Here is a 16,571-nt window from a genome sequence, read left to right as displayed (position 1 = left end):
CTGTTCTCAAAGTTCTTTGATTTGCCTTTACCCACTTAGGCATTATATTCACATTACTGAGGATTATCTAAAATCTCATTAGTAAAATAGTTTATGAAAGCACTAATTTTCAACCCTACAATATCGTCACAATATCGACAGAGGTATTTGGTCAAGAATATCGTGATATCGGATTTTCTCCATATCGCCCAGCCCTAGTTATGCTTATGAACGATCAATAAAGCTAGTAGTTACAACTTGGCTAGTAGTTACCTTTTATAAAGGGTGCCTTATTTTAAGTGGTACCACAATCAGTGTCTTCAGTAAGCAACTGACTAACAAAACCAAAACACAACTGAACGGATGAAAGAGAGTTGTGTTATTTCATTCAGTAAATGCAAACATTGTTATAACAAGGGCAAGGCCCTTAACCCCAACTGCTCCAGTGGAGCTGCTCAGTGGCCAGCAGATCAGACTGTGGTTGTACTGGACAGCTTCCAGGCATGAATGTGTAACTGTGTGAATGTGACAGGTCGTCGTTGCAAATGAGAAATTGTTCTCAATCGACTTACCTGGATAAATAAAGGTTAAAAAAACAAAACAAAAAAAACATTTGTGCTACAGAATAGTTTAATTCAAAGATACTCATCTCTGATATTCTAGCAAAAACAAAGATGAACAAAGAAAACAAGATGGAATGAAGATCAAAACTCAGATCCTTCACAATTATTATCCTTTACAAAAATGAGATGTAAAAGGTGGCACACATGCAACTTTTTCACAGATCTGTAGATGCAGTGCAAACATAAATCAATGGATCCAGTAAATAGCTGGGTTTGTTCTTAATGACAGTTGTGTATATAAAGATGCATCAATCATATGAATTTGCTTTTATATCTGACAAAGTCCACCCAACAGTCCTTGAGAATATGCCTCTATTTTAGGCCAGCTTATTACAATAGCTTATTCGCTGGGATATTATTGACTCTGTTGGAAAACACAAGCATTGGCCTTAAGCCCGCATGTGTCAAAAGTTACAGCTCTTACTGTACATTGCAGATAATAGAAATGGTAGCCAGCCAACATCTCATCTTAACAATTCATATAACAGAGTAAAGTGTCTACTGGGAAAAAGATGTAACTCAATTAACTTAATTAAGTGTATTGTTGTTTTGGCCACCAGACATTAATCTGATAAATTAGATCTGCTATTGTGGATATTTTTGAACATCTGTGAGATTATTAAATTGGGATGCACCAAAACATCAGAAGACTAATAGCTTTAGAAGAAAAGAACAGTGTCAGTATAATTCTGAAATTGTTTGTACTGCTAATATTAAGCTTTACAAACAAAATGTTGTGACTGTTTTTCTGCTGTCATATTAGTAACAGAAACAAGCATGGTCTCTAAAGACATTTGATTACTTGATGATTATGCCTGCACCTGCATTAAGCTCATTAGACAAATGCATATTGCTATTGGCTGATATAGGGAAAATATCAGCCAAATAAAAAATAAAAAATTTAAAAACAACAACAGCAACATATTGGTGCACCCTGTTAAGGAAAAAAATCAGAAAGTTCAAGTAAAGGGTTTGGGTTAGCATTATACTTCATATAATGCTGGGCTAAGGTTAGGTTTCACCTATAGAACCTCACCTCTACAATTAGAAAACTAAACAGTAAAAGTGCTTTGGCAATAATTCAAGTCTTTCATTTTTACCACACATACAAGGGAGTAGACGGTATTGCTTGACTGTATAAAAAATAGTTTTATATCTTACAACAATGGCAGGCCCTTTTAATATTTATTTTTAAAAGTTTCAATAGGCACTAAAAATGAAAGACTAGCATTTATTTCTCAGTGACTTCTTTTATTGTTCTTGTTAGTCGACATTATTGATCTGGTGGCTGATAATAGTTACAAGTTCTTCTAAAATAAGCACGAGTAGTCACTAATTTGGCGTTTACTATCTACAAAGCATTTGTACTTACTTTTATGTTCTGGTTTCAGTTTCAATTTAGTTTGACTCGTCTATAAATATAAACTATTTAATAATAATTACAATGATGAAAACAAAAATGTAGACATATGTATGAATAATAGTGTTTGACTGTTAAAATATTTTCTATATTATCTACTTTTAAAAGTGAAAGTGGCATGAAAAAAAACAACAGACTATTAAAAAGTTATTGCTGTTACAGTATATTAAAAAAAATCCATCAAAAGGTTCATATCTAAGGTTCATTTCTTGCATTACTATTCTGGTCCATTATACCAGTAACATCCATATTGTATACTGTGTATGGTAAAAACAAAAACACCACTAGTCACAAATAGTGACCGGTAACATTAGAGGAGGCACTACTGCTCTCAGTAGCTGCTATTGCAATTAAAAGTGCTCATTTCTAAAGAACTTGTGACTAACAAGTAACTCATAGTGAGTAGTCTAGCCTAATTTTAGTGACTGGTGAAGCTGACAAAATTATTGATAAAATGGCCGCCAGGACTGTATCCTACGGTTTTAAATTTACTGAATACAAAAACTACTTAACTGACAGCAGACATAATCTCTGAGCTAAAATACTGATTATTATTTTCTGTGTTCTGTTGTTTGACTGTTCCCTAACTCTTACATAAAATGTCCTGTAAGCCACTATATAGCCTCTGTATTGTGCTTTTGCAGTGCATCACGATATGAAAGGCCATCTTTTCTAAGGTCAGCTTGAAAGGAAACATACAGAGCACAACAGAGTACGTATTGAGACTCAGTGGTCTTTACAGAACTCTTTGTGACAGAAACAACAAAAGCTCTCCAGGAACCCCAGAGACTTTCTTCTGTTCTGCGCTGGGTTTGTCCACCTCCCAAAACCGCCGGTTCGCCTTTTTGTGGTAGACTCAACTGGTACATGAAGCAATGTAAGTTGCTGCTGAGTCCTCCAGCCACCAGGGGATAGCAAGAAGAGAGAAGCAGATGTTAATCGGCATGTGGGAGCAACAGGAGTGCCCAGGCATCGTGAAAGACCGTTAAATTTAGGCTTGATGAGCCTTTGATGAGGAGAAATGTCCACCTTATTCTAAGAGGTCCTGTGGAGAGACACAAACAATACAAATCCGTTAATAGATGATCACAAAGTTGAACTAAAAATAGGGCCTTTTCCGCAGTATCGGATACCTGATCCGAGTCTTCGTTGTACTGTGCTTTTCCTGTCTCCATGTAGTGAGTGTCAAGATCATCGACTCCTTCTATTTTAACAGCCTCTACGTGTTCCCTCATAACAGAGTATCGGTGCACAAGGAACCTGATGAGGACATGAATGCATATTAGAAACAACAGGGATGAAATACAGAATTTCCAGTGTTTATATTCTGCGTATTAAGTGTGTGTGGAAATATAAAACATAGTTAACTGACCGTCCTCCGCAGACATATTTCTTTACCAGCCAAACGCCTGCAACAGCGCTCGTCAGAAGGATCGCTATGACAACCATCACTATGACAGCCGTGTTCGGTGAACTGTTTTCAGTCTGATAGAGTTACAGAAACAGAAAGGGCTAAAAATGTGAAGAACTTACATGCCAAAAACAACCTGCACCATTCATATGACTAAAAGATTTACCAGATTTCATGTCTCTCAGCTTTAAATGTGCTCACATGAATTTGGCAAAATTTGAGATATATATGAGAGCAAAGGTTAAATGGCATCCGGCTGAAGAATAAGCACCAGCAAATGTTTATGCACCCAACTCCTAATATTTGCATTACCATCATGGATAGAAACATTAATATGCATTTTCTTTTGCAGATTTTTCAGTTCAAATTTGCACTATATTTGTTTGGAAATTTGGCTCATGTCACACCTCTACTAGATAACCCACTCACACCTTCAGTGTTGACCATGCCAAAGACCAGAGGTTACCCTATTGATTTTCAGGGCGTCCCAATATGCAGTTTCACAGGTAAATAATGTTCCACTGTGTAGCTAGCCCACCTAGTCTCATTCTCAGAATGAGCAGAACTGACCAGAGAATTTGGATAAAGGGCGTTGCTGGTGCACATCCGCCTCAGGTCTGTCTCCTTCCTGTCTGGCTGAAAACCTCCCTCACACTGGTCTCCTGGAATTTTCCGGTAGCTTAAATGTAAGGAGAGACAGAGAAACATGTAAGGCAAGACAAAACTCAGTGAAAAGGACACAGGACAGGACAAGACAGCTGGTAAACTAAAAGTAAGATTCATGCCACTAATGGAGGGAGATGTGGAGGCAGAAATGGAAACGTACTACTATGTGTCTTGCATTTGTTTAGCTATTCTTGAAGTACATCCTCACAGAACAATGGCTTTGAACAGGAGTCCTAGATAACATTTGACACTAAGCCTTAAAGCGATAATAAATTTCATTCTGAAACTGTAGGGGTGCCGAATTGCAAAACTATCAAGCGTTGTTGCTTTAAAATAATAATCTGTAATAGGCTTCTGGTAGTGAGGTGGTGAGGTCACCATTTCTTACAGTGCTTGTAACCTTTTACCACACAGTGGTAAGACTTAAAACATACATTATCTTAATTATGTATACATTTTCTTTATTTTGTATAAGTTTGAGTTTCTTGGGAAGAAAGAGAGAGCATAGATAAAAACAGCCGTCCTCACCCGCTGGTCTGTAGCTGTTCGGTGGTCCCATTTAAACAGAACTCCAGAGGATGACCCTTCATCTCCTTCTGCTCCACACACTCTGAGCTGTTCTCTGGCCGGTAATATCCAAAGTCACTGTGAGACAAAGCAGAAGCTCAAATGGCATTCTTACAAATGTACGGCGACAAACTGTGTAAATCTGTACTATTTAGTCTTATGGTTAGACTATATGCAGGAGGAAAATATACCAGTGATAATCGTCAACTGTACATGGACAGGGGGACAGCTTCTTGGTGACAACAAAGTCCCTCCCGTTCCAGCAGACAGAGTCTTTCCTCAGACGTAAGAAGGTCTCTTTATAGCCCAGCACACAGCCATCATTAGTTCCACTGGGGTCTGCAGAGTGAGACAGCCACTGTACATAGTCCCCTTCAGTACCTGCACATACATATATATATACACACACTTAGTAAGTCAAAAGGTGAAACACTTCCCATTACACCCACATTCTCTCACACACTCACAGTCTCTGGTGAGGAGCTTCCTGAAGTCTATGGTGATCACAACCCATTTACTGAAGTCGTTCCTGTAGCCCCAGAAGCTGACGTTCATGGAGCGAGAGCCGGGCTCACTGTCCATACCGCTTAAGTGAAGGGGGTCGCTGGTGAAGTTATATGTATGCCAGCACTGCCCCTCATCTGTTGAAAACCTGAGGGTGTGTGTGTGTGTGTGTGTGTGTGTGTGTGTGTGTGTGTGTGTGTGGGGGGCAAAGAATAGGGGGGAAAATAGCCAATAAAGCAAAAACTTAACTGTAAATCTGACAAATGATAAAAAATAAAAAACAATACTATAATAAACAAATCGTCTGGTATACTCAGTTGTATTCACTTGATCTGGTTGACAGGTGAGTTGGTGTGCTCCACAGCCACCAGCAGCCCACCAGAGTCCAGTATAGTATAATGATGGGGGCCCCTGAGAGCCAACAGCCACGAGTAGCCCCCGTCATCAGACACGTACACATCAGGGGACAGAGCTGACTCTGCGTCTCCGACGCTACCTGAAGAAATAAAGGACAACGGTGTTATGAGACATTTAACCATGCAGTAAATTAATTCAGGGTAAAGACATCTTTGTGTTTTTTACCATGAGCCAGAATGAGGCCCACAGCACTGGGCTGTGAAAGAGGCAGCATGGGGACGTTCATCTTCATGGTGGTGCTGTAGGAGGCGTGAATGTGAAGTCTGCACTGTAAAGACACGATAATTAGGGTAATGTTGGTACCAAGTCAGCATACTCACTGCAGACACTCATACGGTCTAATGTAAATGTTAATTCAACAAAAAACAGAAGAGATTTTATAAAATTACAAAAACCAAAACAGCTCATCACATAAATAAAACACGCCAGACATATTGAAAAAAGAATGCAAATCACAATAACAATGTGTGTGTGTGTGTGTGTATATATATATATATATATATATATATATATAAATATACTGAATATAAATCGATGTGTGTATGTGTGTCTCACTCTGTTAGGCCTGTTGGTAGAGGTCTCAGTGTCACAGTGGCTGTTCTGTGGTCTGTGCAGCGTCTGCCATTTTGCTCCTTGGTCAAAGGTGATCACTGTCTCCACTGCACCATCTGCAGTCAATAACATTCATTTCATAACTATCAGGATCCATATAGATATATTGTTACACTCCCCTTTACAGTTTACAAAACCTTCCAACTGTTGCCCCACATACAGAATATACGACCATTTTAAAATCACATTTAGACTGACTTTAGAATGAACTGCAGTGTATATGCAACCCTTTTCCTGTAATTAAATGAAAAGATAATAAAATCATATTTAAAATTGTTGACTAACAATAACCAGAATATTCATTTTTAAATGTGTAAGTGCATATTACGCAGTGTGCTGACCCACCCTGTGTGAGTACGCTGGTCATGTAGACACCTCTGAGTGAAGTAATGGCAGTGAAGTCAGTGTCGCTTCCTGTGGTCGTGTAAAGATGGCGCTCCAGAGACTTTGAGAACACGGCTCCTCTGTCATCTGACACATAGATGGTTCCAGCACCGGAGTCTGGTTAACATAATATACACACACATAAATAAATTAAATTGCTTTCTTTTGGTGAACGGTCTCAGAGTCCCAATAGAAACCTTTCTGCAGCTTCAGGATCGTTTTGAAGGACACCTAATCCTTAATCATTAGCATCGTCTGTTATTACCAACATCATCATCCACATCAATCATCACTATGAGCATTGTCACTGGTTCTGACCTCCAGGGTTGTCCACGTGCATGAATATCATGTCCTGATTGGCTGCCAGTATGGAGTAGAACTGCTCGTGGTTGACTGGAGGAAGCTGAGCCATGTTCCACACCTCACCTCCGTCCACTGACACGTGGATCACACGCTCTGTACCCTAACAAGCACACACAAAAATGTTGTAATAGCTGCTCTGTTGCAGCTTTATACTTACTTAGACAGAAATATGGAATGTTAGGGCAAGGGAAAGTACACCCAAATCACAAAAGAACATACAAAATTAATTTCACCTGCATGGTAATGGGGTGGTTGCAGTAATTTAATATGCACAAATCCTAAGCATATAAAAACCACCTCCCGATGTGGTCTGGCTGATTATAATGCCTATTGGATGCATCAACACCCTGCATTAACAATGCAAATTACTTTGTAATTTGGGTGACCTGACCCTTTGAGGCTCGTAAAATGCACATTGTAAAATGAGGGAGGTACCATTTGTACAAAAATGTTACTGGATGTCTTCATATGTCATCTTACAATTTATGTCTATAAAGAATTAGTATGCACGCACACGCACACACACACACACACACACCGTGCCAGTCATGATGGAGGCAAAAACAAAGCGCCCTCCCAGTACAAAGGAGTAAACTCTTGTTGCGATGGTCTGGAAACTTCGACCATAGTCTGCTGTCTTCCTTAACTCCAACATTCCTTTATCATCTAACAGAAAGAAAGTGGAGTTACTAAATGTATTGCAAAATTTTAAATATATGGGTAACTATACTGTCTTCACTTACTGCATGAGCCATTGTAGTTTGTTGTAAAGTAGATACTGTCTTTTGGACCCCTGTATGTGAGAAAGAGAAACAGGAATCTGGAGAAAGGAAAGATCTAATTGTGCTCACATTTTTTTTAACATAAGGCACATAAAGTTGTCTGAGTTCAAATGTAAATCCATTTTTGGAATTTGTAGACATCACAGATTATGGCTGTGGTTTCTTCTACAGTATGTGCTGTGCGAACAAGGCACACATCAACGCGTTCCAAGCACTCTCTGGCTTTGCCAAAGGGGGCGAAGGTTTTCACACTGCAAAGATTCTGCCCGTTCAAGGACTGTGGCCTGAATAAGAATGCTGTTGCTGACTCATGATTTACTCTGACAGCAGCCTCAGCGCGCTCTCTCTCTCTCTCTCTCTCTCTACAGTCAATTTAGGTTTGGGCCTAAATAACAGCTGTGGTCATGCAGAGCTATCACAATATTCCCACAATGCAGCGATAACAACCGCAGGCTGACACCACAACCCCATGTGAACTCTGGTGCCCAAATGAAACCAGTCAGGAAAGTGATCCAAACTGTGGTGAGAAAAACAGCTGGAATAACAAAAATGAACAAAGAACACACGCACACAAACAAACTCCTGTTATAGCAAAAACAAAGATGCACATGGAGGCTGTGTGGAAACAAATATGGACAAAGCTGTTTCACACCGTGTCAGTGTTTTATGTCCCGCTTTGACAATTCCTTTTTAACTCTAAACCAATCACACACATGACTGACATATAAATGGTTACTGAAGCTTCATACTCTGCTAGAAGAGGATAAGTTAAATATATATATATATATATATGCAGCAGTAACATCTATTAAGGGACTGTATGAAAATTGTTACAGTGGGAGGTGGGGTAAGAGAAGGAGAGGAGTATGTCATTGTTCTTTAGCTAAAGGGAGAGAATTGAGAGAGATTTTATTTTGGAAGAACAGGTGTGGATCTTTAATTTATCCATGCCCCAGATATTTATATTTCATTTCATCCTTTTCTAGCTAGATTTACTGTTTACTGATTTACTACTGTGTGTGCATCAGTATGTATACAAGAGTTAATCCTATGATATCATCAGGGTTGTCAAGGGGAAAGACCTAACCAAATATTTACAACATTGCTAATTTTAAAACATATGGTCCACCCCACCCCAATCATTTTCTTACAGACCCTAATGTTTGACTTGGTTCTTTATTATGCCATCCGTTACATATTTAGTACGAACAACAACCCACATGTCTTGTGTGAATTTATAATTTATTACAAAACTGATGTATATGACAATTCTTACCATCTGACCAAACAAACATTGTCATGGATCTTCCTCCAGGTGGCACCAAAGTCCTCAGTCAGCCACAGGTCCATCTGGAGGGAAAAGGCTCAGTCAGTAAAAAAAGTGTTCATAGACTTTTGAGTATTCAGTTATGCCAAATCAAACATTTAGTAGTTTGATATAGAAGTCCAGCATCCAATTAAGAGAGTTAGGTCAAGATTAGTTTGCTTTACTCAAACTCAAAACTGCTGACAAAAACTCTACGATCTGAGGTTAGGTTTGGTCTAAAGAATGAAAGCTGCTACCGTGATACTGAGCGTCAGCAGTACTTTGCAGTCTCCAGGGTTGTACAGCATCTGAATGAGGGGCTCAAACGGCAGGTCGGTTGGAACAAAGGTCATGCCGAAGTCCTGCGAGCGAAACAGTTTAAACCTCCTGATTTCTGATACATCAGCAGTGAGCATCACCTGAAACCAAACACAGAGGTGAGCTATAAGGGAAGATCCTTCATATTCTACAACAGTAGAGTGGAGCTTTACAATGTTCTGTATTATTATGAGGCAACAGCTTTTATATAGACCAACCACAACAAAACACACAGGTAAGGTATCAGCAGGGGTCTGTAGAACAACACACAACGGCTCACCTTGCCAGAGTGGTCGGGACTGATGGCGATGCCAAACTCACTCTGGATGAAGGTATGGTTGATCAGGTGAGTCACATCTTTAAACGTCTTGCCATAGTCTTCACTGACACAGTGACAAAGTTGCAGTTAGACCACAGCTATGGCAAATAATTTACTACTCCACTTAATGTGCCACTATGCCATTTCTCACCTCCTGTAGAGGTTAGACTGGCCAAAACGCATCATGAACGATGGCACCTGAAATGTTGTCAATACCAGCAGCACCTGGAAAAAGAGAGGAGAAATTACACAACCATCTCTCACATCTTTGTCTTTTTTTTTTAATTTAGTCATACATTTTCACTTATGTAAACAAACTCACCCCGGATCCATCTCCCACCCAGGCCAGTGACAGTGAACCCATGGTCCTTACTTTGAAGGTGAACTAGAATGGGGGATATAAAGAAAAGTGAAAGTTTTTAGAAAACAATCAGAGTCACTCTTGCAAAATGTTAGTTCACTAGGATTGTTTGAAATAGTTTTGAGTCTCATGTGATTATCATAATTGCCTAATACTGTGTCAGGATATCAACTGAAGAACACAAACACACACCCAAGTCCAGAGTTTAGTCTGAAATATACAAAATACAAGAGTTTGTGTGTGTGTGTTTCCAGCACTTGGTGAATGAGGATAGAATGAATTGTTTTAACTGTCCACAGTAATTCGGCCATTTGGATGCACTCTGCGTGTGTGACCTACATTCCCGCCTAAATGACAAAGCCGAGGCCAGAGAACAAAACAATTACCAATGTCCCGAGCACAGCAAGAACGAACACATACACACACACACGCAAAATGTGGATTGAAAGTATTCTATTCTGAGAATAAACTCATTTATTAATTCATTTTTAAGGCTATGGAAGATTTAAAGTTCAACATAAAATTTTAAAACAAAATACCAGTATAACATACTATTAGAGGTAATGAGTAGAAAGAGTTTAGACCTAAACTTTTATTTCACAACAAGTGTCTGCAAACAACATTCCAGTCTATTCATCCATAGTAACATTCAAGTGTTGTCAAGTGGTCATTTCAGCAAGGTATTTAACCACCGAATGTTTCTCCCCTCCTCTCTCTCTTACTGGCAGGACGGAGATGTTTACAAGGTGAACCCAGTCCCGGAAGCTGCATACAGCTCTATAAAGCCACAGGAGACGGCCAGGTGTGGCTGCTGGAAACTCCTTGTAAATAGGTCCAGTGGAAACTGGCCGGCCCTGGCAATCCAAGTGTGTGAACACAGCTTTCCATCTCTCCTCTACATTAATCATTTCATCACATCCAACTATTCTTTCATGTCTTAATCAGTTGATTGCTTGTCATCCAGTCAATTTGTTGATCAGTTAAAAAATGTAAATGGAAAGCATGACGTGTCCTGTCCTCCCAACAGTCTCATACCATTTAGTCTTGCATTGCCAGACCTATCTCCACAGCGCTGTGGACATACCATTAAACCACAGTGTTTTGGCTTCAAATCTGTCTCGCTTCCCCCATATTTCCTGCTCTTCTCCCTTTCCGTCTATGTAGTAGTAGGCATAATTGTAAAATAAAAAAATTCTTAAAAAGTAAAGCGTTATTGTGGTTTGTGGATATGGGTTGACTGTCAGTGTAATGGTCACACTTGGTTATACTCACGTGCGATACCGTGGCTCGGGCCTCTGTAGATGGCGCACGTGCTACGAGAATGCACGGAGACGTTTATGCCCAACGCATAGTTTTTGTTTTGTTTTTAACAGTTTTTCAAATGTACATTCAATTGTCAAACACATTCAAATTGTCAAAATGTTGGCACAAGAAACAACAGTATTCACAAACAAAAGGAAAGAAAGAAAAAAGTACAGTAAAAAGTTTGCACAAATTTGAATACAAACATGAACACACACACACACACACACACACACACACAAGGGTTTACCTAAGCTGTTATAAAATAAATAAATTATAGCCATGCTAGCAGCTCTAGGGGGCTGTATTTAGGATTTAGCACAAAGCACTGATTTACCTAACGTCAGTAATGCTAACATATTCACAATGTCAACATACTGAAATTTTAGCAGGTATAGACCATATGTTATAGGTATATACCACATGTTTACCATGTTCACCACTGTAGTGCTCGCAGGCTAACATTTGCTAATTAGCAAACTGAAGTACAGCTAAGGCTGATGGGAATGTATTTTTTGAAAATGACGACTGGCTGATATATCGTAATCAGGTTTTTAACCTGAACCTCAAAAATGTATATCAACAATCTGCTGGGCTATACCATATTGTATAAACCCTACGCAACAACAGAGGAAACCCATTAAATCTGGACGTAATTAGAATACAAACAATGCGAACAGGCAGAAAGGAACAGCGGGAACAGCAGTGGTGAGAGATGCAGTTGAACTGACTAACCAGGTTGCCCGAGGTAACATAGGTAGAAAGAGATGGGACCAAGGATTGAACCCTGCAGAACTCCACAGAGTAAAGGGGCAAATGAGGACACAAAGTTGTCTATGACAACCTCAAACTGCCTGTTGATTGACAAATAAGAGGAGAACCAATTAAGAGTAGAGCCCGAGATACCAACCCACTTATGAGCCATTCAACTAGGATGGTGTGAACAATGGTATCAAATGCAGCAGTTAGGTCGAGCAAGACCAGGATAGAATCTTCGCCATTGTCACTCCGCATGAGGATGTAATTAGTCACTCTTAGTGTTGTTTCTGTGCTATGTTTGTGACGAAAGCTGGATTGAAATTTATCAAAAATATTGTGTCCTTCAATTACCTTAAGGAGCTGCAGTGCAATGATTTTTTAGAGTAATTTTGGAGATGAATGGTATTTTCGAGATAGGTCTGTAGTTATTTGGTTGGGTTGGATCATGGGCAGTTTTTTGTAAATAGATTGGATGCTCACCATAATGCTGTACACGAACAGACACACACATATGTCCATGCAGACTCAGACACAGCCAAGTCCTCTCTGAGAGGTCATACAGCAACACAATGAGCTCCTTATTCCCTCTGCTCTGGTTTCTAACCTTTCTGCTTCAGCTATGTTTACACACATAAAACTTCAGAAGAGAAGGTCAAACACTCTTGGCTCTGATCTAACAGATCAAGCTGTGTACAACCAGTACTCTGATGCTGGACTAAGTTTTGCAGGCAGAGACGTAAGCTGGGCCATATTAATGTCTATTTGATTATTATTATTAAGAAAACCAGGACTAACCATGCTGATTATGTGTTGATTTGTTGATTAACTGTTCAGTCTATAAAATGTTAGAAAGAAAAGGGGAGAATAGGCCCATCACAGTTTCAATCTAGTACTGGAATGATTAGTTGCTTAAGTGATTAGTCCATTGAAAGTTATTTGATTAAATTATTTAGTTTGGCATTCTGTTCTGTGTTAGTTGCTAATTAGCAAATGCTAGCATTCTACCACGGTAAACCAAAAAATATCATACCTGCTAAACATCAGGATATTAGCATAGTCTTTCCTCCTGTTTGAGAAGCTTGAACCAGCAAAGTTGTGGCATTTTTGCTGGATGGATGACTGAAACATTTGACTTAACAAAAATGGTTTTCTGTGCTAATTAGCACTGGTGTGTGGATGTAATTAAATGCAAACAGTTTATATACATACTTGATCATTTCTCCACCTACTCTGACCAAAGAAATGTAAAGTACAAGTCAGAGTATAAAAGTGCCTCTCTATTTTCACCAGTTTGTTGAACTCATTGGACATCTCCCTGTATATCAACAAACCCATACTTTCCATAACACTTTCTCTCTTTCTCTCTCTCTCTCTCTTTCTCACTCCATGTGGAACATCCACTCTGCTGCTGTTCTTGGTGCTTCAACAGCTGGCTGCGACCCAGTTACCCTTCACCATGAAAACAGAACATGTTTTTTCTCTGCGTTCTTTTGGCCAGAGGGGATAGAGGATGGGGTGAAGAAAACATAGAAAAGAAACAGCAAACTAGTTTGTAAACCAGACAGAGTCATCTAAATTAACCTAGAAAATGAGGCAAAGATTGGACTAGCTGACAAAACACATCCTGTGTATTCTATTAGGGCCTAATATAGCATACAAACAAGCGTAGGAGTAGGTTTGACTTGCCTAATCTGGCAGTATACATAGCAAATTCAAAAATAAGGATACAACTATTATACTACTGATCTAAATGCTCACACTTATTTGATCTAGCCCTGCAGCTTTGAGAACATAAATTATGTTTGTGAGTGAGAAAGGCCCTAAGGAGACGGGTCTGCTGTCTATGAGCACACCAAATCGTTTTTATGCTCAAAAGCTAGCCCAGGTGTCTGAGCCATAGAAATGATGTAACGACCCCTTCGTCCATCAATCACACGCAAAAGCTTTGGACCAAGCTGTTATTCTTGAACATTCCTCAGGACATCTGGGTTGTTCTTGTGCGTCCTATTACAACATGTTCAGTACTAAAATAACAGAAGGTGTCCCTTGGTCCATTATAATGTGGGATCAGGGTTAAGATGAGAAAGAGTTTAAGACTAGAAGAAGAAAGAGAAGGCAAAAAGAAAAGATGCTGATATTGTCAAATGCTGTCACATCAACACACCAAGATCCTCCTGTTACCAGACTGGAAGAGCACAACTAACATCCTCCATTCACACTTCATCAGTAGGGATAATGATCTGACCCAGACTGACGACTTACATTAGTTCAGATCAATTAAAAAAAAGAGTGTAACAGATTTGTAATTTTATTTAATACATTAATCTGCTATTATTTGCCATCTGCCATTGTTTGACCATTATTGGACAGATTCATTGATAATTTAAATAATCGTCAGTTGCAGTCTAAATTGAATATTGTTTTGTTTTGAACTGGCAGTTGGATAAAACAAGCAACTTGAAGATGTCATCTTAGGCTCTGGAAAACGTTTTGCATTTTAAAGACCAAACAATTAATTGAGAAAATAATCTTTGTTACTATAATAAATAATCATTACTTTAAACCCCTTAAAAGTGTACATCAAGAGAATGTGATCAGGGCTGCAACTATGCTAATTATTATTTTCATAGTTCATAGTTATTCTAAAGTTTATTTATTTAATCAATTAAACATCTTTGGTCAAGACTTTTTGCGTCTGACAAACTGTACACAACCCATTTATTTTAGCCTACTACAGTGTAAGACAAGGAGTTTTTTGGCATTTTTTCTTCATGATTAATCGATTATTATTATTATTATTATTATTATTATTATTATTATTATTATTATTATGCCGATTACTTTTCTGTTTCTTTCAATTAATTGTTTCACCTCTTATTCATACAGATTGCTTCACTGCAGGATTCACTTCTCTCTTCATTCAAATTACAGAGAGCTGCCAAATCATAACTATCATATGCATATTGTTGCATTGGAAAAGCAAGTTTTAAATCATCGCTAAGGTTGATCTATTTAAATGTGTTTGTAAAGTTGTTTGGACATTATGAGCTGCTCCATGTGCTGAGTGACCACAGACACACTGAAGTAGCCAGTGAGTTAACTGCAGCGGACACAAAGACTACTTTACTTATTCAAGGTTTAATGTTATAATGGTGGGTTGAATAAGTCACTTACAGAATGGGTGTTGTTTTGCAGGGTTGACTCTACTCCAGGCAGAGCTGTACATGTCTGTTCATTCAGTCCTGCGCTGCGTTTCGAGAGCTCCGACTTTACTAAACTATGTCGCTCCTCGTAACTGCCAAACTCCCTCTGCAGCCTCTTCAAATCTGAGAAGTTTTCTCCCTCGTAGAAGTCCGTGCCCACCGCAGACGAAAACAACCCGAGCGCCAAAATGCAAGATACGGAGATCATGTTTACAAAAAGACTGCACAACTTTGGATTCAGCGAGAAGCTTTTCTGTCCCAACACTTGGCTTCACATGCCCCCCTCATCACCAAATGCATCTTCAATAACGGCCCATCCACCGTGGCAGAAGATTGGCCAGTGCCAGAACAACCTGCACTCTCATTGGACGGCAGGAATCTTCCTCAACTGACCTGGCGTGTTTTCTGGTGTTAAACTGCCCCCTGGTGGAAAGACCGCGATAAGACCTTTTTTTTCTTTCTTTCTTTTTTATGGAATCATTTATTTATTTTATTTTATTATTTATTTGAATTCCAAAAAACAAACAAAACAAAAAAACAGAAGAAAAGCTGAACGACAGGTCTGGAGGATAGGCTTTTCCCTCACAATAGGATTAGTATTCTACCTTCTATCTTACATTTTTTACATTATTCTAGCAGTTCCTCATTATGGATCCATTAAACTGACGAGAAGACTAAAATATAACTGATCACCTTTACGATCATATTAAGGAATCAAAATGGGGTGTAAACTGAAAAATATCGCTTCATAATTTCAACCTCCAACCAGTTTTCTTTTATCATCAGTTGGTTTAAGTTTAAGTAGTTGTACTTGTATAAATTTTAAATATTTGTTCTGGTAATCTATCCTATTTATTATTTCATGTACAGTATATTGTATCATATTCTGTATGTGTACTGTGTATCTGATATTTTGCTGCTGTAACACTGTAATTTCCCAGTTTTGGGATCAATAAAAATATATCTTTAATAAATCAAAAATGTTTAAAAATAGGACCTATTATACATGGGTCACTTTTAAGAGGATGCTTAGATGATTTGGAGGCAGATACATTTGGCTGTAGATGTTTTGCCTGATGTGGATATGATTGTGGATGACTTTGGGAAATATTTGCTGGTTTAGTTGTTTTATGTTTTTAATGTTCTTGTGTCACTGTACTGCTGCATGTCTTGGCCAGGACACTCTTGAAAAAGAGTTCTTCAATCTCACTGAGGGTTTTCCTGGTTAAATAAATAAATGAATGAATAAAATAAAAAATGGGGAAATACATAAAT

At 38.7% G+C, this 16,571-nt stretch overlaps 1 protein-coding gene across 1 annotated transcript; it reads right to left on the bottom strand.

The window, feature by feature from the left end:
• Nucleotides 1-603: 603 nt before the first annotated feature.
• On the bottom strand, nt 604-15,610 carry LOC144516678 (sortilin-like). Its single transcript, XM_078248163.1, has 20 exons — nt 15,268-15,610; nt 9,994-10,056; nt 9,823-9,896; nt 9,633-9,735; nt 9,292-9,453; nt 9,005-9,078; nt 7,690-7,739; nt 7,485-7,612; nt 6,902-7,046; nt 6,545-6,700; nt 6,143-6,255; nt 5,753-5,855; nt 5,498-5,666; nt 5,134-5,318; nt 4,858-5,047; nt 4,628-4,744; nt 4,004-4,112; nt 3,395-3,507; nt 3,156-3,282; nt 604-3,067 (listed from the first exon to the last, which is right to left on the bottom strand). Exons 1-20 carry the CDS (start codon nt 15,502-15,504, stop codon nt 3,053-3,055), a joined length of 2,433 nt encoding a protein of 810 aa, XP_078104289.1. The 5' UTR covers nt 15,505-15,610; the 3' UTR covers nt 604-3,052.
• Between the last annotated feature and the right edge of the window lie 961 nt (nt 15,611-16,571).

Source organism: Sander vitreus, chromosome 4 (assembly GCF_031162955.1).
Source record: "Sander vitreus isolate 19-12246 chromosome 4, sanVit1, whole genome shotgun sequence".
In the NCBI taxonomy this organism is placed as follows: domain Eukaryota; kingdom Metazoa; phylum Chordata; class Actinopteri; order Perciformes; family Percidae; genus Sander; species Sander vitreus.
This window is presented reverse-complemented; position numbering and strand designations above follow the sequence as displayed.

What these genes read in the sequence shown, in the direction of transcription:
- LOC144516678 (XM_078248163.1), bottom strand. Translation starts at nt 15,504, where the DNA reads ATGATCTCCGTATCTTGCATTTTGGCGCTCGGGTTGTTTTCGTCTGCG. An exon ending in GTCCCGACCACTCTGGCAAG is followed by an intron (nt 9,454 to 9,632) that starts GTGAGCCGTTGT and finishes GTTTGGTTTCAG; the next exon opens with GTGATGCTCACTGCTGATGT. An exon ending in CCTCCATCATGACTGGCACG is followed by an intron (nt 7,047 to 7,484) that starts GTGTGTGTGTGT and finishes TGTGCTTGTTAG; the next exon opens with GGTACAGAGCGTGTGATCCA.